The 15,760-nt window shown below is 48.0% G+C and overlaps 1 protein-coding gene across 1 annotated transcript in view; it reads right to left on the bottom strand.

Moving 5' to 3' along the window:
* Nucleotides 1-355: 355 nt before the first annotated feature.
* BANF1 (barrier to autointegration nuclear assembly factor 1) overlaps nucleotides 356-15,760 on the bottom strand; it is a 20,110-nt gene continuing 4,705 nt past the window's right edge. The window contains exons 2-3 of the mRNA XM_075326492.1: nucleotides 12,742-12,882; nucleotides 356-3,086 (exon numbers count right to left, since the gene is read on the bottom strand). Coding sequence (XP_075182607.1) covers nucleotides 2,940-3,086; nucleotides 12,742-12,867 — 273 coding nt within the window. The 5' untranslated portion in view covers nucleotides 12,868-12,882 and the 3' untranslated portion in view covers nucleotides 356-2,939. The remainder of the gene's footprint in view (nucleotides 3,087-12,741; nucleotides 12,883-15,760) is intronic.

The raw sequence follows: 15,760 nt of genomic DNA, 5'->3' as shown, positions 1-15,760 counted from the left end.
CAGATCTTAGGATCCAACATCTGGCACCTGCTGGACTACTCTTCCACGATATAGTGAATTCGGGTGGTCTTTCGAGTTACTCAATTTTCTTTGAAAACTTGCATTATTTTTCAGAGCAAAAAATAAAATAAAAATAACCAATACATCATTTTAAAGTCAACTCAAGCCAAGTACAGATGTCAATTTTTTTTGGTATTGATAAGACTTTGCATTGCACTGTAAATGCAAAGAAGTAACAATATGGAGAGAAAAAAAACAAACAGCCCCAAAACCAAACACAGCCCCAAAACCAAACACAGCCCCAAAACCAAACACAGCCCCAAAACCAAACAAGAAAAAACATACAGACCATCACTACAGAAGATTTATTTATTTATTATTTTAATTTTAAAACCAGAAAAACAAAACCAGAGGTAACATTTGATAAGGTTACAACAGCAGGCAAATGTTCTCATCATGAAGCGCCACGTTCCCACTTTTTGGTTCCTCGCTGGTGATCATCGCCTGACAAAACTAGACAGAACTTTAATTTTCGGGGCGTTCACCAGCGAGTAAATCCTGTCGCCAACTTTTTGCACCAGTTTATTGACCACTTTCACCTGTTTATAAATTTGTTTTATTACATTCCCAATTCTACAGCGAAGTCCCATCAACATCAAGTGAAAAGTTTAGAACATCTGAAACGACAGACGGGTGTAATGGAAAATAACAAAAACAGAATTTGGTTAAAATGTTTAAAATCTTATGACGGGGAGGCCATGTTTATGGCTTTAGGGGGGTACACTGATTATGTTGGGGTCTGCCGGCTCCATTGTGTCACTTTATTGACTAGAAAGAACAGCAAAAAACTTTTTCCAATCAAAATTTGGACACAACGGAAGCCGGAAGACCCCATAATAATCAGTGCTGTTCCTCTGAGCTGGATAGTTTTTGGACATGAATTTCTAAAACCATGGATTCAAGTGTGAACACAGCCCGAGGTGACCTACTTTTGTAGCACAACATCGGGCATAGATTTGCATTGTGAGAATCTAAAATATCATCTGGCTTAAAATACAAAGTAGAACGTACGATAAACCTCTACAGCTCCACCACTGCAGAAAAAGCGAAAAGATGGACAAAGTGCCGTGTATCGCTCTACATAAGGCCGTGCAGTGTCCAATCTTCAACACAGAAGGGTATGCATATACCCATGAACATGCTGCGAAAATTTGGACAGGCTCACACGAAGCAGCTTTAGTTTTCGGCATACACGGCATGCAAAAGCAGCGCAAAAACTGCACCGTGTGAACGACGCCTTATGAATGTCACTTTTCTAATTGTCCTGTGAGGAAGCAGCAGCGTGCAATGGGTCTCAGACCAAAGTGGCTGCCCCCATGTGGTTCTAGAGGAGCGGACTTAACTAGAAGCTTCTGAACTAAGAGAGGGTCTCTCTAGGAACATCAGAGAATCTCTAATAAGAGGACGCTCAGTGCTAGACATGGCTGTGTCATAATCACACAGATATTCCATGAACTGCAACATTTAAAGCCTCATTGCACAGCTTGTGGAAACAAGTGATTTGTGGACTCCTGAGAACCTGGGTCACTTGTTGTAGTTTTGATAAAAGTCACTTATCGGCCACAGCTCTTCTAGTTGTCTCAATATTCCTTATCGGCCACAGCTCTTCTAGTCGTCTCAATGACCCTTGTCAGCCGCACCTCTTCTAGTTCTCTCAATGACACTTATCGGCCGCATTTCCGCTAGTCATCTCAATATCATCTATCTGCCGGAGCTCTTCTACTCCTCAAATGTCCCTCATCAGCCACAGGTCTTCTAGGTCATGTCAATGTCCCTCATCGGCCACAGCTCTTGTAGGTCGTGTCAATGTCCCTCATCGGCCACAGCTCTTCTAGGTCATGTCAATGTCCCTCATCGGCCACAGCTCTTCTAGGTCGTGTCAATGTCCTTCATCGGCCACAGCTCTTCTAGGTCGTGTCAATGTCCCTCATCGGCCACAGGTCTTCTAGACCTCACAATGTCCCTTATCGGCCATATTTCTTCTAGCCTTCTCAATGATCCTTATCGGCCACAGCTCTTCTAGTCATGTCAATCTCCCTTAGCGGCCGCAGCTCTTCTAGTCCTCTCAATGTCGAGTTCTGTGTAACCTCACTCAAACCAGCAATTGACAGTTTATACTGTGCATAGGCAGAACACTGTCAAATCAATAGTAGGGGTGGAACTAGGCACAGGACTCATGACAGAGAACCAGCAGAGCTGCAACAGGTAAAAGTGTGATTTTATCAAAACTACAACATAAGCCCCATAAGGGATACAGCATTGGGCCGAATTGACATATATGTGAAGTGAAACACTAAGTGGATCCCCCAAGGGCCTCCTGACCCAAACTCAGCCTCAGACGTATAGGAGGCGGTTGAGTTTAGGCCGGAGACCCGTGGCCTTTCCAGATATCACAGCCCATAGTCTGCTTTAGACACAGGGCTTTCCCCTTTACTTTATGCTGCCCTCAGAAGGGGGGACGGATATTAATTTTTTAGTGAGTGCACAACCTGTTATGTTTCTATATTTTGGGTGGTATATTGCAGCTGTATATACAGTATTCCTAATAGCACAAACTTTTGTGCCTTTTGCTTAATAGTAGCGCAGAATTAGGAGTCTGATGTGTTCATGAAGGCTATTTGTGAGTATGTGCAAACAGCATTACATTCAGTTTTGGCAACATTTTTCTTTCTAAAACTACAAAAGGGGCAAAAAACTTTTTTTTCCTGAAATTTGGGGACAATCAAATTCTGGAATAACAAGGAAAAGCTTAAAAAGGGTAAATGGTTAGATGCTGGGACCAGTTGGACGCGTTCCTTGGTGCGAGCTCCTGGACTGTGATCCGGGATATGATTAGCAGGTGATGGTCTTCGGAGGCTGGATTTGGGAAGGTGACAGTCTTACAAGAAGGCGTCACACCATTCTTTCAGACAGGTGTAACAGTCGCGGGTTTGCTTTGCGTTGGCTCCGCAGGTGTCCTTCAACCAATCTCTGAAAAGCTCTTCGTCTTTCCTCAGCACAAGAAACTGACCCAAGACTACATAGGCCTAGGAAACAAAAAAATGGTGAATTAGGACAAATGCACAGTATGAAAACAGCTTATTTTATTATTGGGGTCATTCAGATGTGTATTGAGGTCTTGGGTGTGAAACACGTCGGGTATAAAGGATTTTAGAGGGAACCGGTCACCATATTTTGGCCTTCTAAACTAAAACTAGCACCTTAAGCAGCGCCTGTGCTGCATTCTATAAAGGTGCATGTTACCCCCCCCCCCCCCCGTAGCTCCCCCCAAAAAACCTTTATAAAGATCTCCCGCCATGTACGTAAACTGTCCAGTGGGCGTCCTAATCTGCGCCTCCTTTTGCCCACCTCCTGTGCTGATTGACGTGGATGATGCCTCGGACGCCATCCATGTAGTCGGGCAAAATTTCCATATTCCCGGCTCGCGCAGGTGCACTCTACCCTGTTGCGGGCAAAGCCGAAAACATAGGTGCGCCTGCGCGAACCGGCAAGTTGTCTGCGCAGGTGCGAGATTTTGCCCGGCGATGTGGATGAAGCGGGTGAAGTCATCCACATTGCCGGTCAATATCTTGCACCTGTGCAGAGGAGTCGCCGGTTCACGCAGGCACACCTACGTTTTCAGCTCTGTCCGCAATAGGGTAGAGCGAAGTGCGCCTGTGTAAGCTGGGAATACAGTGCCTACAAGTAGTATTCAACCCCCTGCAGATTTAGCAGGTTTACACATTCGGAATTAACTTGGCATTGTGACATTTGGACTGTAGATCAGCCTGGAAGTGTGAAATGCACTGCAGCAAAAAAGAATGTTATTTATTTTTTTTTAATTGTGAAAAGTTTATTCAGAGGGTCATTTATTATTCAACCCCTCAATCCACCAGAATTCTGTTTGGTTCCCCTAAAGTATTAAGAAGTATTTCAGGCACAAAGAACAATGAGCTTCACATGTTTGGATTAATTATCTCTTTTTCCAGCCTTTTCTGACTAATTAAGACCCTCCCCAAACTTGTGAACAGCACTCATACATGGTCAACATGGGAAAGACAAAGGAGCATTCCAAGGCCATCAGAAACAAGATCGTGGAGGGTCACAAGGCTGGTAAGGGGTACAAAATCCTTTCCAAGGAGTTGGGCCTACCTGTCTCCACTGTTGGGAGCATCATCCGGAAGTGGAAGGCTTAAGGAACTACTGTTAGCCTTCCACGGCCTGGACAGCCTTTGAAAGTTTCCACCCGTGCCGAGGCCAGGCTTGTCCGAAGAGTCAAGGCTAACCCAAGGACAACAAGGAAGGAGCTCCGGGAAGATCTCATGGCAGTGGGGACATTGGTTTCAGTCAATACCATAAGTAACGTACTCCACCGCAATGGTCTCCGTTCCAGACGAGCCTGTAAGGTATCTTTACTTTCAAAGCGTCATATCAAGGCTCGTCTACAGTTTGCTCATGATCACTTGGAGGACTCAGACAGACTGGTTCAAGGTTCTCTGGTCTGATGAGACCAAGATAGAGATCTTTGGTGCCAACCACACACGTGACGTTTGGAGACTGGATGGCACTGCATACGACCCCAAGAATACCATCCCTACAGTCAAGCATGGTGGTGGCAGCATCATGCTGTGGGGCTGTTTCTCAGCCAAGGGGCCTGGCCATCTGGTCTGCATCCATGGGAAGATGGATAGCACGGCCTACCTGGAGATTTTGGCCAAGAACCTCCGCTCCTCCATCAAGGATCTTAAGATGGGTCGTCATTTCATCTTCCAACAAGACGACCCAAAGCACACAGGCAAGAAAACCAAGGCCTGGTTCAAGAGGGAAAAAAATCAAGGTGTTGCAGTGGCCTAGTCAGTCTCCTGACCTTAACCCAATTGAAAACTTGTGGAAGGAGCTCAAGATTAAAGTCCACATGAGACACCAAAGAACCTAGATAACTTGGAGAAGATCTGCATGGAGGAGTGGGCCAAGATAACTCCAGAGACCTGTGCCGGCCTGATCAGGTCTTATAAAAGACGATTATTAGCTGTAATTGCAAATAAGGGTTATTCCTCAAAATATTAAACCTAGGGGTTGAATAATAATTGACCCACACTTATGTTGAAAATGTATTAAAATTTAACTGAGCAACATAACTTGTTGGTTTGTAAGATTTATGCATCTGGTAATAAATCCTGCTCTTGTTTGAAGTTTGCAGGCTCTACCTTATTTGCATCTTATCAAACCTGCTAAATCTGCAGGGGGTTGAATACTACTTGTAGGCACTGTATGTCTACGCAGGTGCGATATTTTGTCCGCCTACATGGATGGCGTCCGAGGCATCATCCACATCATTCAGTACTGGAGGAGGGCGAAAGGAGGGACAGGAGACGCAGATTAGGACGCCCATCGGACTGGACAAATTATATACAGGATGGGAGATTTTATAAAAGGTATTTGTGGGGTCTACGGGAAGGGAGGAGGGGGGGGGGGGGGACAAGATCAGGGGGTAATTCGCACCTTCAAGGAATGAAGCACAGGCGCTGCTTAAGATGCTAGAAGCGCAATTTCTGGATTCGTTCAGAATTTAGTCCGGCTTGAAATGGTCATCTGCCGACATTCTGTACCTATCAATTTGTTCCCATCGCTCTTTAGGACCGCACCCCTCCTCTACCCCCTGCTCGCCGGGCCGGTTTGTGCGCTCCCGATTGATTGACAGTTCAAAAGACTGTCTGTGCGCTACAGGAGACTGCTGTGAATCAAAAAAGTGCGGGGGTGACAAAGCGAGCCAGAGCCAACACATTCAGAGGGGATTTAACAAAGAGCTAAAACTTCCTGCCTAGGAGACCAGCCGCCTGAAACTGCAGAGGTGACTGGTAACCAAGGCAATGGGCTATAAGCTATAAAAGAAGGGAATTTTGTTTACTTACCGTAAATTCCTTTTCTTCTAGCTCCAATTGGGAGACCCAGACAGTGGGTGTATAGCTACTGCCCTCTGGAGGCCGCACAAAGAACTACACTTAAAAGTGTAAGGCCCCTCCCCTTCTGGCTATACACCCTCCCGTAGGAGTACAGATTCCTCAGTTTTAGTACCAAAGCAAGAAGGAGGAAAGCCAATAACAGTTTCAAAAACAAATTCAATCCGATAACATGATCGGAGAACTTAAGAAACAACATGAACAACATGTGCACCCGAAAAACGAAACCCTAAGAACAAATAGGGCGGGTGCTGGGTCTCCCAATTGGAGCTAGAAGAAAAGGAATTTACGGTAAGTAAACAAAATTCCCTTCTTCTTTTTCGCTCCTAATTGGGAGACCCAGACAGTGGGACGTCCAAAAGCAGTCCCTGGGTGGGTAAAAAGATACCACATGAATGGGCTGTCAGACAGCCTCTTCCTACAGGTGGGCCACCGCCACCTGAAGGACCTGTCTACCTAGGCTGGCATCTGCCGAAGCGTAGGTATGCACTTGATAGTGTTTGGTAAACGTGTGCAGACTCGACCAGGTAGCCGCCTGGCACACTTGCTGAGCCGTAGCCTGATGCCGCAATGCCCAGGACGCACCCACGGCTCTGGTAGAATGGGCCTTCAGTCCAGATGGAATCGGAAGCCCAGCAGAACGGTATGTGTGAAGAATTGGTTCCTTGATCCACCGCGCCAGGGTGGATTTGGAAGCTTGCGATCCCTTATGCTGACCAGCGACTAGGACAAAGAGCGCATCAGAACGGCGCATAGGCGCCGTGCGAGAAATGTAAATCCTGAGTGCTCTCACCAGGTCCAACAGATGAAACCTTTTTCAAATTGGTGAACTGGATGCGGACACAAAGATGGTAAAGTGATATCCTGATTGAGATGAAAGGAAGAAACCACCTTGGGAGAAAACTCTGGAATTGGACGCAGTACTACCTTGTCTTGGTGAAACACCAGGAAGGGAGATTTGCAAGATAACGCCGCTAGCTCGGACACTCTTCGAAGAGACGTGACCGCCACAAGAAAAACTACCTTTTGTGAAAGCCGAGAAAGGGGAACCTCTTTCAAAGGCTCGAAAGGCGGCTTCTGGAGAGCAATGAGAACCTTGTTCAGATCCCAGGGTTCCAATGGCCGTCTGTAAGGAGGAACAATATGACAAACTCCTTGGAGAAACGTGCGTACTTTAGAAAGCTGTGCCAAGCGCTTCTGAAAGAATACGGATAGCGCGGAGACTTGACCCTTAAGAGAGCTAAGCGACAAACCTTTTTCCAACCCAGACTGCAGGAAGGAAAGAAAAGTTGGCAATGCAAATGGCCAGGGAGAAACCCCTTGAGCCCCGCACCACGCTAAGAATATCTTCCACGTCCTGTGATAGATCTTAGCTGAGGATGGTTTTCTAGCCTGTCTCATTGTGGCAACAACTTCATGAGATAAACCTGAGGCCGCTAGGATCCAGGACTCAATGGCCACACAGTCAGGTTCAGGGCCGCAGAATTCAGATGGAAAAACGGCCCTTGAGACAGCAAATCTGGACGGTTTGGTAGTGCCCACGGTTGGCCTACCGTGAGATGCCACAGATCCGGGTACCACGACCTTCTTGGCCAATCTGGAGCGACGAGTATGGCTCGGTGGCAGTCGGACCTGATTTTCCGGAGAACTCTGGGTAACAATGCTAGAGGTGGGAACACATAGGGGAGTCGGAATTGCGACCAATCCTGAACCAAGGCGTCTGCCGCCAGTGCTCGGTGATCGTGAGACCGTGCCATGAAAACTGGGACCTTGTTGTTGTGTCGTGACGCCATCAGATCGACGTCCGGCGTCCCCCAGCGGCAACAGATCTGCTGAAACACGTCCGGGTGAAGGGACCATTCTCCTGCGTCCATGCCCTGGCGACTGAGAAAGTCTGCTTCCCAGTTTTCCACGCCTGGGATGTGAACTGCGGATATGGTGGACGCTCTGCTTTCCACCCACGTCAAAATCCGATGGACTTCTTGAAAAGCTTGGCGACTGCGTGTTCCCCCTTGGTGGTTGATGTACGCCACCGCCGTGGAGTTGTCCGACTGAATCCGAATCTGCTTGCCTTCCAGCCATTGTTGGAAGGCTCGCAGGGCAAGATAGATTGCTCTGATTTCCAGAACATTGATCTGCAGGGTGGACTCTTCCAGAGTCCACATCCCCTGAGCCCTGTGGTGGAGATACACCGCTCCCCACCCTGATAGGCTCGCATCCGTCGTGACCACTGCCCAGGACGGGGGAAGGAATGACTTTCCCTGTGACAATGAGGTGGGGAGAAGCCACCAACGCAGAGAGTCCTTGGCAGTCTGAGAGAGGGAGACAGTCCTGTCGAGGGACGTCGATTTTCCGTCCCATTGGCGTAGAATGTCCCATTGTAGAGGGCGCAGATGAAACTGCGCGAACGGGACTGCTTCCATTGCTGCTACCATCTTTCCTAGGAAATGCATGAGGCGCCTCAGTGAGTGCGACTGGCTCTGAAGGAGAGATTGCACTCCAGTCCGTAGCGAGCACTGCTTGTCCAGTGGAAGCTTCACTATCGCTGAGAGAGTATGAAACTCCATGCCAAGATAAGTCAGAGATTGGGTCGGGGTTAGATGAGACTTTGGAAAGTTGATAATCCACCCGAAACTCTGGAGAGTGTCTAGTGCCACCTTCAGACTGTGTTGGCATGCCTCTTGAGAGGGTGCCTTTATAAGCAGGTCGTCTAGATACGGGATGACCGAGTGACCCTGCGAGTGCAGAACAGCTACTACTGCTGCCATGACCTTGGTGAAGACCCGGGGGGCTGTTGCCAGACCGAAAGGTAACGCTACGAACTGCAGGTGTTCGTCGTGTATGACGAAGCGTAGGAAACGCTGATGCTCTGGTGCGATCGGCACGTGGAGATACGCATCTTTGATATCTATTGATGCTAGAAAATCTCCTTGAGACATTGAGGCTATGACGGAGCGTAGGGATTCCATCCGGAACCTCCTGACTTTTACGTGTCTGTTGAGCAACTTTAGATCCAGGACGGGCCGATACGATCCGTCCTTTTTTGGGACCACAAACAGATTGGAGTAAAAACCGTGACCTTGTTCCTGAAGAGGGACGGAGGTCACCACTCCTTCCGCTTTTAGAGCGGCCACCGCCTGCAACAGAGCATCGGCTCGGTCTGGTGGGGGAGAAGTTCTGAAGAAACGAGTTGGCGGACGAGAACTGAACTCTATCCTGTACCCGTGAGACAGAATATCCCTCACCCAACGGTCTTTGACGTGTGACAGCCAGATGTCGCCAAAGTGGGAAAGCCTCCCACCGACCGCGGGTGCGGGAATCGGAGACCTCAAGTCAGGAGGACGCCGTCTTGGCAACGGTTCCTCCGGCTGCCCTTTTTGGGCGTGACTGAGACTTCCAAGAATCTGAGCGTCTCTGGTCCTTTTGAGTCTTTTTTGACGAGGTGAATTGGGACCTGCCCGGTCCTCGAAAGGACCGATAACCAGACTGACCCTTCCTCTGTTGGGGTCTGTTTTGTCTGTGTTGCGGTAAGGATGAGTCCTTACCCTTGGAGTGTTTGATGATTTCATCCAAACGCTCTCCAAACAATCGGTCACGAGAAAAAGGCAAATTGGTTAAGCACTTCTTGGAATGAGAATCTGCTTTCCAATGTCTCAACCACAGGGCCCTACGCAAAACAACGGAGTTGGCTGACGCCACTGCCGTGCGGCTTGTAGCGTCAAGAACAGCATTAATCGCGTACGACGCGAATGCCGCCATTTGCGAGGTCAATGGTGCTACCTGCGGGGCAAATGCACGTGTGACGGAGTCAACTCGCGCAAGCCCGGCTGAGATAGCTTGGAGTGCCCATACGGCTGCAAAAGAAGGCGCCAATGACGCTCCAATCGCTTCATAGATGGATTTCAGCCAGAGCTCCATCTGCCTGTCAGTGGCATCTTTAAGTGCCGCTCCATCTTCAACTGCAACCAAGGATCTAGCTGCAAGCCTGGAAATTGGAGGATCCACTTTTGGACACTGGGTCCAACCCTTGACCACCTCAGGGGGAAAAGGATAGCGTGTATCTTTAAGCCGTTTAGGAAAACGCCTTTCAGGATAAGCGTGGGGTTTCTGGATTGCGTCTCTAAAGTCAGCGTGGTCCAGAAAAGTGCTTAAAGTACGCTTAGGGTATCTGAAATGGATTTTCTCGTGCTGCGAAGCTGACTCCTCCACAAGAGGAGCTGGTGGGGAAATATTTAACATCTTATTGATGTTAAATATAAGATCATTAACTATGGCGTCACCATCTGGTGTATCTAGATTGAGAGCGGTCCCAGGATCAGAATCCTGATCAGTTACGTCCGCCTCATCACCCATAGATTCATCTCGCTGGGATCCTGACCATTGAGATGAATGTGAAGGCCCGTCATAGCGAGCCCGCTTAGGCTGCCCGGGGCCATCGTCCGAGTCAGAGTCTTCACCCTGAGGTGTATATGCCCGTCCCGTAGCTTGGAGCTGAGGGGGACCAGGGGGCAATGATTGCACAGTGTCCGTGGCCTGAAGTACAGGCCTAGCTCGCAATGTGTCAAGAATTTGTGACATAGTGAGAGACATTCTGTCAGCAAAAGCTGCAAACTCAGTTCCTGTCACCTGGACAGCATTCACAGGTGGTACACCCTGGGTCACGTCCAGCAGAGGTCCCGACTGTGCAAGCGCCGCAGGGGCCGAGCACTGCACACAATGGGGGTCCGTGGAGCCTGCCGGTAGAAAAGTCCCACATGCGGTGCAGGAAGCATATAATGTCTGTGCTTTGGCACCCTTGCGTTTTGCGGACGACATGCTGCTGGCTCTCTGCAATGTGAGAGAGTCTATAGCCAAAGGGCGACCAGCGCTATGCAATACAAAGTATTTGTAGCAACAAAATACTAAGAATAGTACTGGCACAAGAGGGGGTGAGCCCTGAGGGCTGCTTACCGCCCGCTGAATAGCGGGTAAGAGGCTGCAGAATTCCTTGTCTGGGTCTCCCCGGCTCCCCTCTGCAGCTCAGCGTGTCAGCAGGAATGGCTGCCGGCGTCTGTGGAGAGGGGCGGTCCGTGGGAGTTCCCAAACAAAAGTGCGGGAAACAGTGTCCCCTCTGTGCCGATTGTGAGGGCTGGAGTATGTAAAAACGACTCCAGCCCTCAGCGCTGATGCACTGTCCAGCGTCCCGCCCCTCTCCTGACTGGCAGGTCTGGGGGCGGGAACGAACGGAAGCAGGCCGCAAAAGCCGGGGACTCGAGTTATCAGCGCGGCCGCCGTAAAAGCGCGGGCCGCGCTGAAGTCCCCGGCGCACCACAAGTGCCAGCCGCGCCGCAGTCCCAGCGGCCGGCATGACCGTTTCTAAACGTGGCCAGCGTCCCGCCCCTCTCCTGACTGGCAGGTCCGGGGGCGGGAACGAACGGAAGCAGGCCGCAAAAGCCGGGGACTCGAGTTATCAGCGCGGCCGCCGTAAAAGCGCGGGCCGCGCTGAAGTCCCCGGTGCACCACAAGTGCCAGCCGCGCCGCAGTCCCAGCGGCCGGCGCGACCGATTCCTGGAAGTGTGCCTGCTTCAGCTAAGCTGAATGAGGCCATGGCACAAGCGCCGTAGCGCAGATGTCCCCCGGCGCACTACAACACCCAGCATGCTGCGGTGTGAGCGCCGAATGCACGGGGACACAGAGTACCTTGAGGAAGCAGGGCCATGTCCCTGATGTACTCCGCTCCATCCAGCATCTTCTCCAGGGGCTGTAGATGGAGCCCGGTCTCAGTGCCTGGAGACCAGTAAATCCCACTTCACCCAGAGCCCTGTAAAAAGGGATGGGGAAGGAATCAGCATGTGGGCTCCTGCCGCCGTACCCGCAATGGGTACCTCAACCTTACAAACACCTCCGACATACAGTGGGGTGAGAAGGGAGCATGCTGGGGACACTATATGTGTCCTCTTTTCTTCCATCCGACATAGTCAGCAGCTGCTGCTGACTAAAAACAATGGAGCTATGCGTGCGTGTCTGACCTCCTTGCGCACAAAGCTAAAACTGAGGAATCTGTACTCCTACGGGAGGGTGTATAGCCAGAAGGGGAGGGGCCTTACACTTTTAAGTGTAGTTCTTTGTGCGGCCTCCAGAGGGCAGTAGCTATACACCCACTGTCTGGGTCTCCCAATTAGGAGCGAAAAAGAAATCCCTCCGCTTTTACAGATTTTAACAAGAAGTAAATTACAAAGTATTTTGGATTTACAAAACTTTTGCAATTGTAAACAATGTAATTGGAAAATTATTTTAATAAAAGTGAATGCAGGATTTTCCTCCCATTAGGGCCGGGGCCACACGGGGACTAAAGCGATCCTCGGCTCATGCTGGCAGCACAGCGGGAGGAGGGGCGGGCCCGGCCCTATCTCCCTCTCTCCTCCGTTGCTATTCTCGCCCTGCACTTGCAGTACACCAGTGTAATGCGAGTGCAGTGAGATTTTTTTTCTCACCCCATAGACTTGAATGGGTGCGAGAGAAACCAGGAACGCATTACACCCGCAGCATGCTGCGACTGTCTTCTAGGCCCGATTAGGGCTGACAAAATAATCGCTCATGGGTGCTGGCACATAGGTTAATATTGGTCCGAGGGGAATGTGATGTTTTATCGCATTCCACTCGCTCCGGTTTTCATGCCGTGTGGCTTAGGTCTTAGACTCTGAATAACGAACATACGGCAGATTTTATTATCCACATGTCAATCCGCTGGCACATCTCTTACCTTGTCAAAGCCTTTATCAATGAGCTTTCCTCCCAGCACATCGCCTATGCCAGCCAGAGCCTGCACCTCCTTCTCGCCCATAGGCTCTGCCACAAAATCTTTGTGTTTCTGCGATGTGGAAGACATCTTTGCTGGCTACACCTGAAATACCAAAAAAAAAATATAATATTATGAATAAAAGCCACTTAAAGAAATTTGTACCATCAGCCTAACTGGCACCTGGTAGTAAAAGGCACATAATGACTGGTCAAACCAAGCTCAGGTGCACCCTTGGCGTGACCGAGCAGCTCAGTGCTCCTTCTCACCTATGCGTTTTCCCCTCCTTTTTGGTTGACCACTTTGGATTTAAAAAAATCCAGGGGTAAATGATAAACAAGTAGGTTGGAAGCGGCACTGAACTATACGGTGCCCCAGGTGTCTGTGCTTGGTTTGAACAGTCATTTTGTCCCATTTAAAGTGTCGACACAAAAGCTAAGCCATGTTACAAGCATGGACGGCCATCATTGGGATGGGTCATCATCAGCGGTTACTTGCTACAGCAGCGGCCAGATGGAAACCGTTGTAGATGCTACAGAGTTCTGCAGATCAGCTCTTATTCAACTGCATATGACAATGCAAAACATTAAAGGGGTGTTCCACTGCAAAACAGAGTGGCCACATTGATGTAAAGCTGAAACAGGAGGCTTTTTCTAAATACCTTCTGTTGCCAATTCTGCCTGTGAGCGGCGCTATCACTGACCACTCCCCCCCCCCCAATGACATGACCCCCGGTGAGGTCACGTCAACTTCCGGAATTGGAAGGTGACTCGGTATCACCTAGGCCAGACCCAGTCTCTGAGTGCCTGGGCTGTGAGCAAAGTTTCATCGCACGGCACAGCCCATCATCTTGCGCCTTCTCTCCTTTGCTGCAGAGCGCCAAAAGCAACAGCGATGCTGGGCTGTGATGTGCGATGAAACCCCCCACAGCCACAAAATATAGCAGATTTTCCCGGGAGTATTTATTGCTGCCGTGTTTTACAGTGTATGGGATTTTTTTATTAGAAATCTCACAAATGTTCCAATTATCTGCAGCGCGAATTATACCTGCACCGTGCAGCACACTTCACTGCCAGCATAGAACACGTATATAGCGTGTGTGTGCACAGGAATAAAACCGCTATAAAGCCAAATTTATCACATGTGGCACCTGGATAAAAAAAAAAAAAAAACCCTTAGGCTATGTGCGCACACAGCGTTTTTTTGACGCTGCGTTTTTGGTCGCAAAAAAACACACAAACACAAAAATGCACCTGTGGTAAAATGCTTTTTAACGCGTTTCGGTGCGTTTTTGGCTGTATTTTTGATCACTGCGTTTTGCTGCGTTTTTCCAATGCATTGCATGGGTGAAAAACGCAGTAAAACACAGGAAAGATTTGACATGTCCATTTTTTTTTTTTAGCTCAAAAACACAGCTGGAAAAAAAAAAAAAAAAAAAAAAAAGTTGTGCGCGGACAACAAAAATGAAAAGTCATAGACTTTGCTGGGGAAGCAAAGTCATGCAGTTTTGAGCCCAAAAACGCACAAAAACGCACCCGAAAAAACGTGCAAAGACACCGCGAAAAACGCTCAGTGCGCACATAGCCTAAAAGACTCGCATCCAATCCAAAACTCCTCCTGCCCTCCAGGATTGATCCCTGTATGCCCAAATTCTCTCCATAACCAGTGTTGTACAATGCTATTCACTAATATGAATGTTTAAAAAAAAAATAAAAAAAAAAAAATATGTCTTAAACTCCGCTGTTCCTATGATTATTAGGCCTTTGACTAGTCGCAGGGGCGTTGTTTCCCCAGACTAGTTGGCCCTCTTTCCCTGTTATCCCTCCCCTGTGGGCGCGATATGATTTCCATAATAAAATAAATAAATCATTATTTTTACATAGCGCTAACATATTCCACAGCGCTTTACATACATCAGGAACACTGTCCCCATTGGGGATCAAAATCTAAATTACCTATTAGTATGGTCTTTGGAGTGTGGGAGGAAACCCACAAACAGGGAGAACATACAAACTCCTTATAATTGCACTCATGCACAATATTCCCAGGAGCTGGTGGTGACGGTGGCTCATGGAAATCATGTCATCACCCACAGGGGCGTTATAACCAGGGCTGTGGAGTCGGTAAGCCAAACCTTCGACTCAGACTCCTCAAATTCTCTTGCACCGACTCCGACTCCGGCTCCGGCTCCGGCTCCTACATATATTGCTTAGTTAGGTGAAAAGTTTATTGTAGTACATGAATATGTGTATGTGAACATCAGACATTTAATAATTTTTTTGATACGATAATCAAGATATTTGGATAGAACATAAAATATATTTATTGGAATACAACTTTAGAACACAAAAAAACTGTAATAAATTGTAAATATGTAATACACTATGTAATATACAGTAGATTACAGATATATCTTGTGTGTGTATATACACTGTGTGTATATATATATATATATATATATATATATATATATATATATATTACATATTTACAATTTATTAGTTTTTTGTGTTCTAAAGTTGTATTCCAATAAATATTTTATGTTCTATCCAAATATCTTGATTATTGTATCATAAAAACAATTAAATGTCTGATGTTCACATTGTACTACAAAAATTTTTTCACTTAAATATAAGCATTATACTAAATGTTATTATTTAGTAAAATATTCAGCACATTCTGCATTGCACTCCTGTCCCCAATTTATTATATATTTTAGGAGTCGGAGTCGGTGCATTTTATACCGACTCCGACTCCACCAAAATGAGCTCCGACTCAGACTCCACGACTCCGACTCCACAGCCCTGGTTATAACATGGAAAGAGGGCCGACTAGTCTGGGGAAACAATGCCCCTGCGGCTAGTCAAAGGCAATAAGCATAGGAACAGGGAGGTTTAGAAGTCTTTTTTAAACATTGATTTTAGTGAATAGTGTTGTACAAGGCTGATTAGGGAAGGAATTTGGCCATACAGGGATCAATGCT

This window comes from Anomaloglossus baeobatrachus, chromosome 10 (genome assembly GCF_048569485.1).
Source record: "Anomaloglossus baeobatrachus isolate aAnoBae1 chromosome 10, aAnoBae1.hap1, whole genome shotgun sequence".
Lineage (NCBI taxonomy): Eukaryota > Metazoa > Chordata > Amphibia > Anura > Aromobatidae > Anomaloglossus > Anomaloglossus baeobatrachus.
This window is presented reverse-complemented; position numbering and strand designations above follow the sequence as displayed.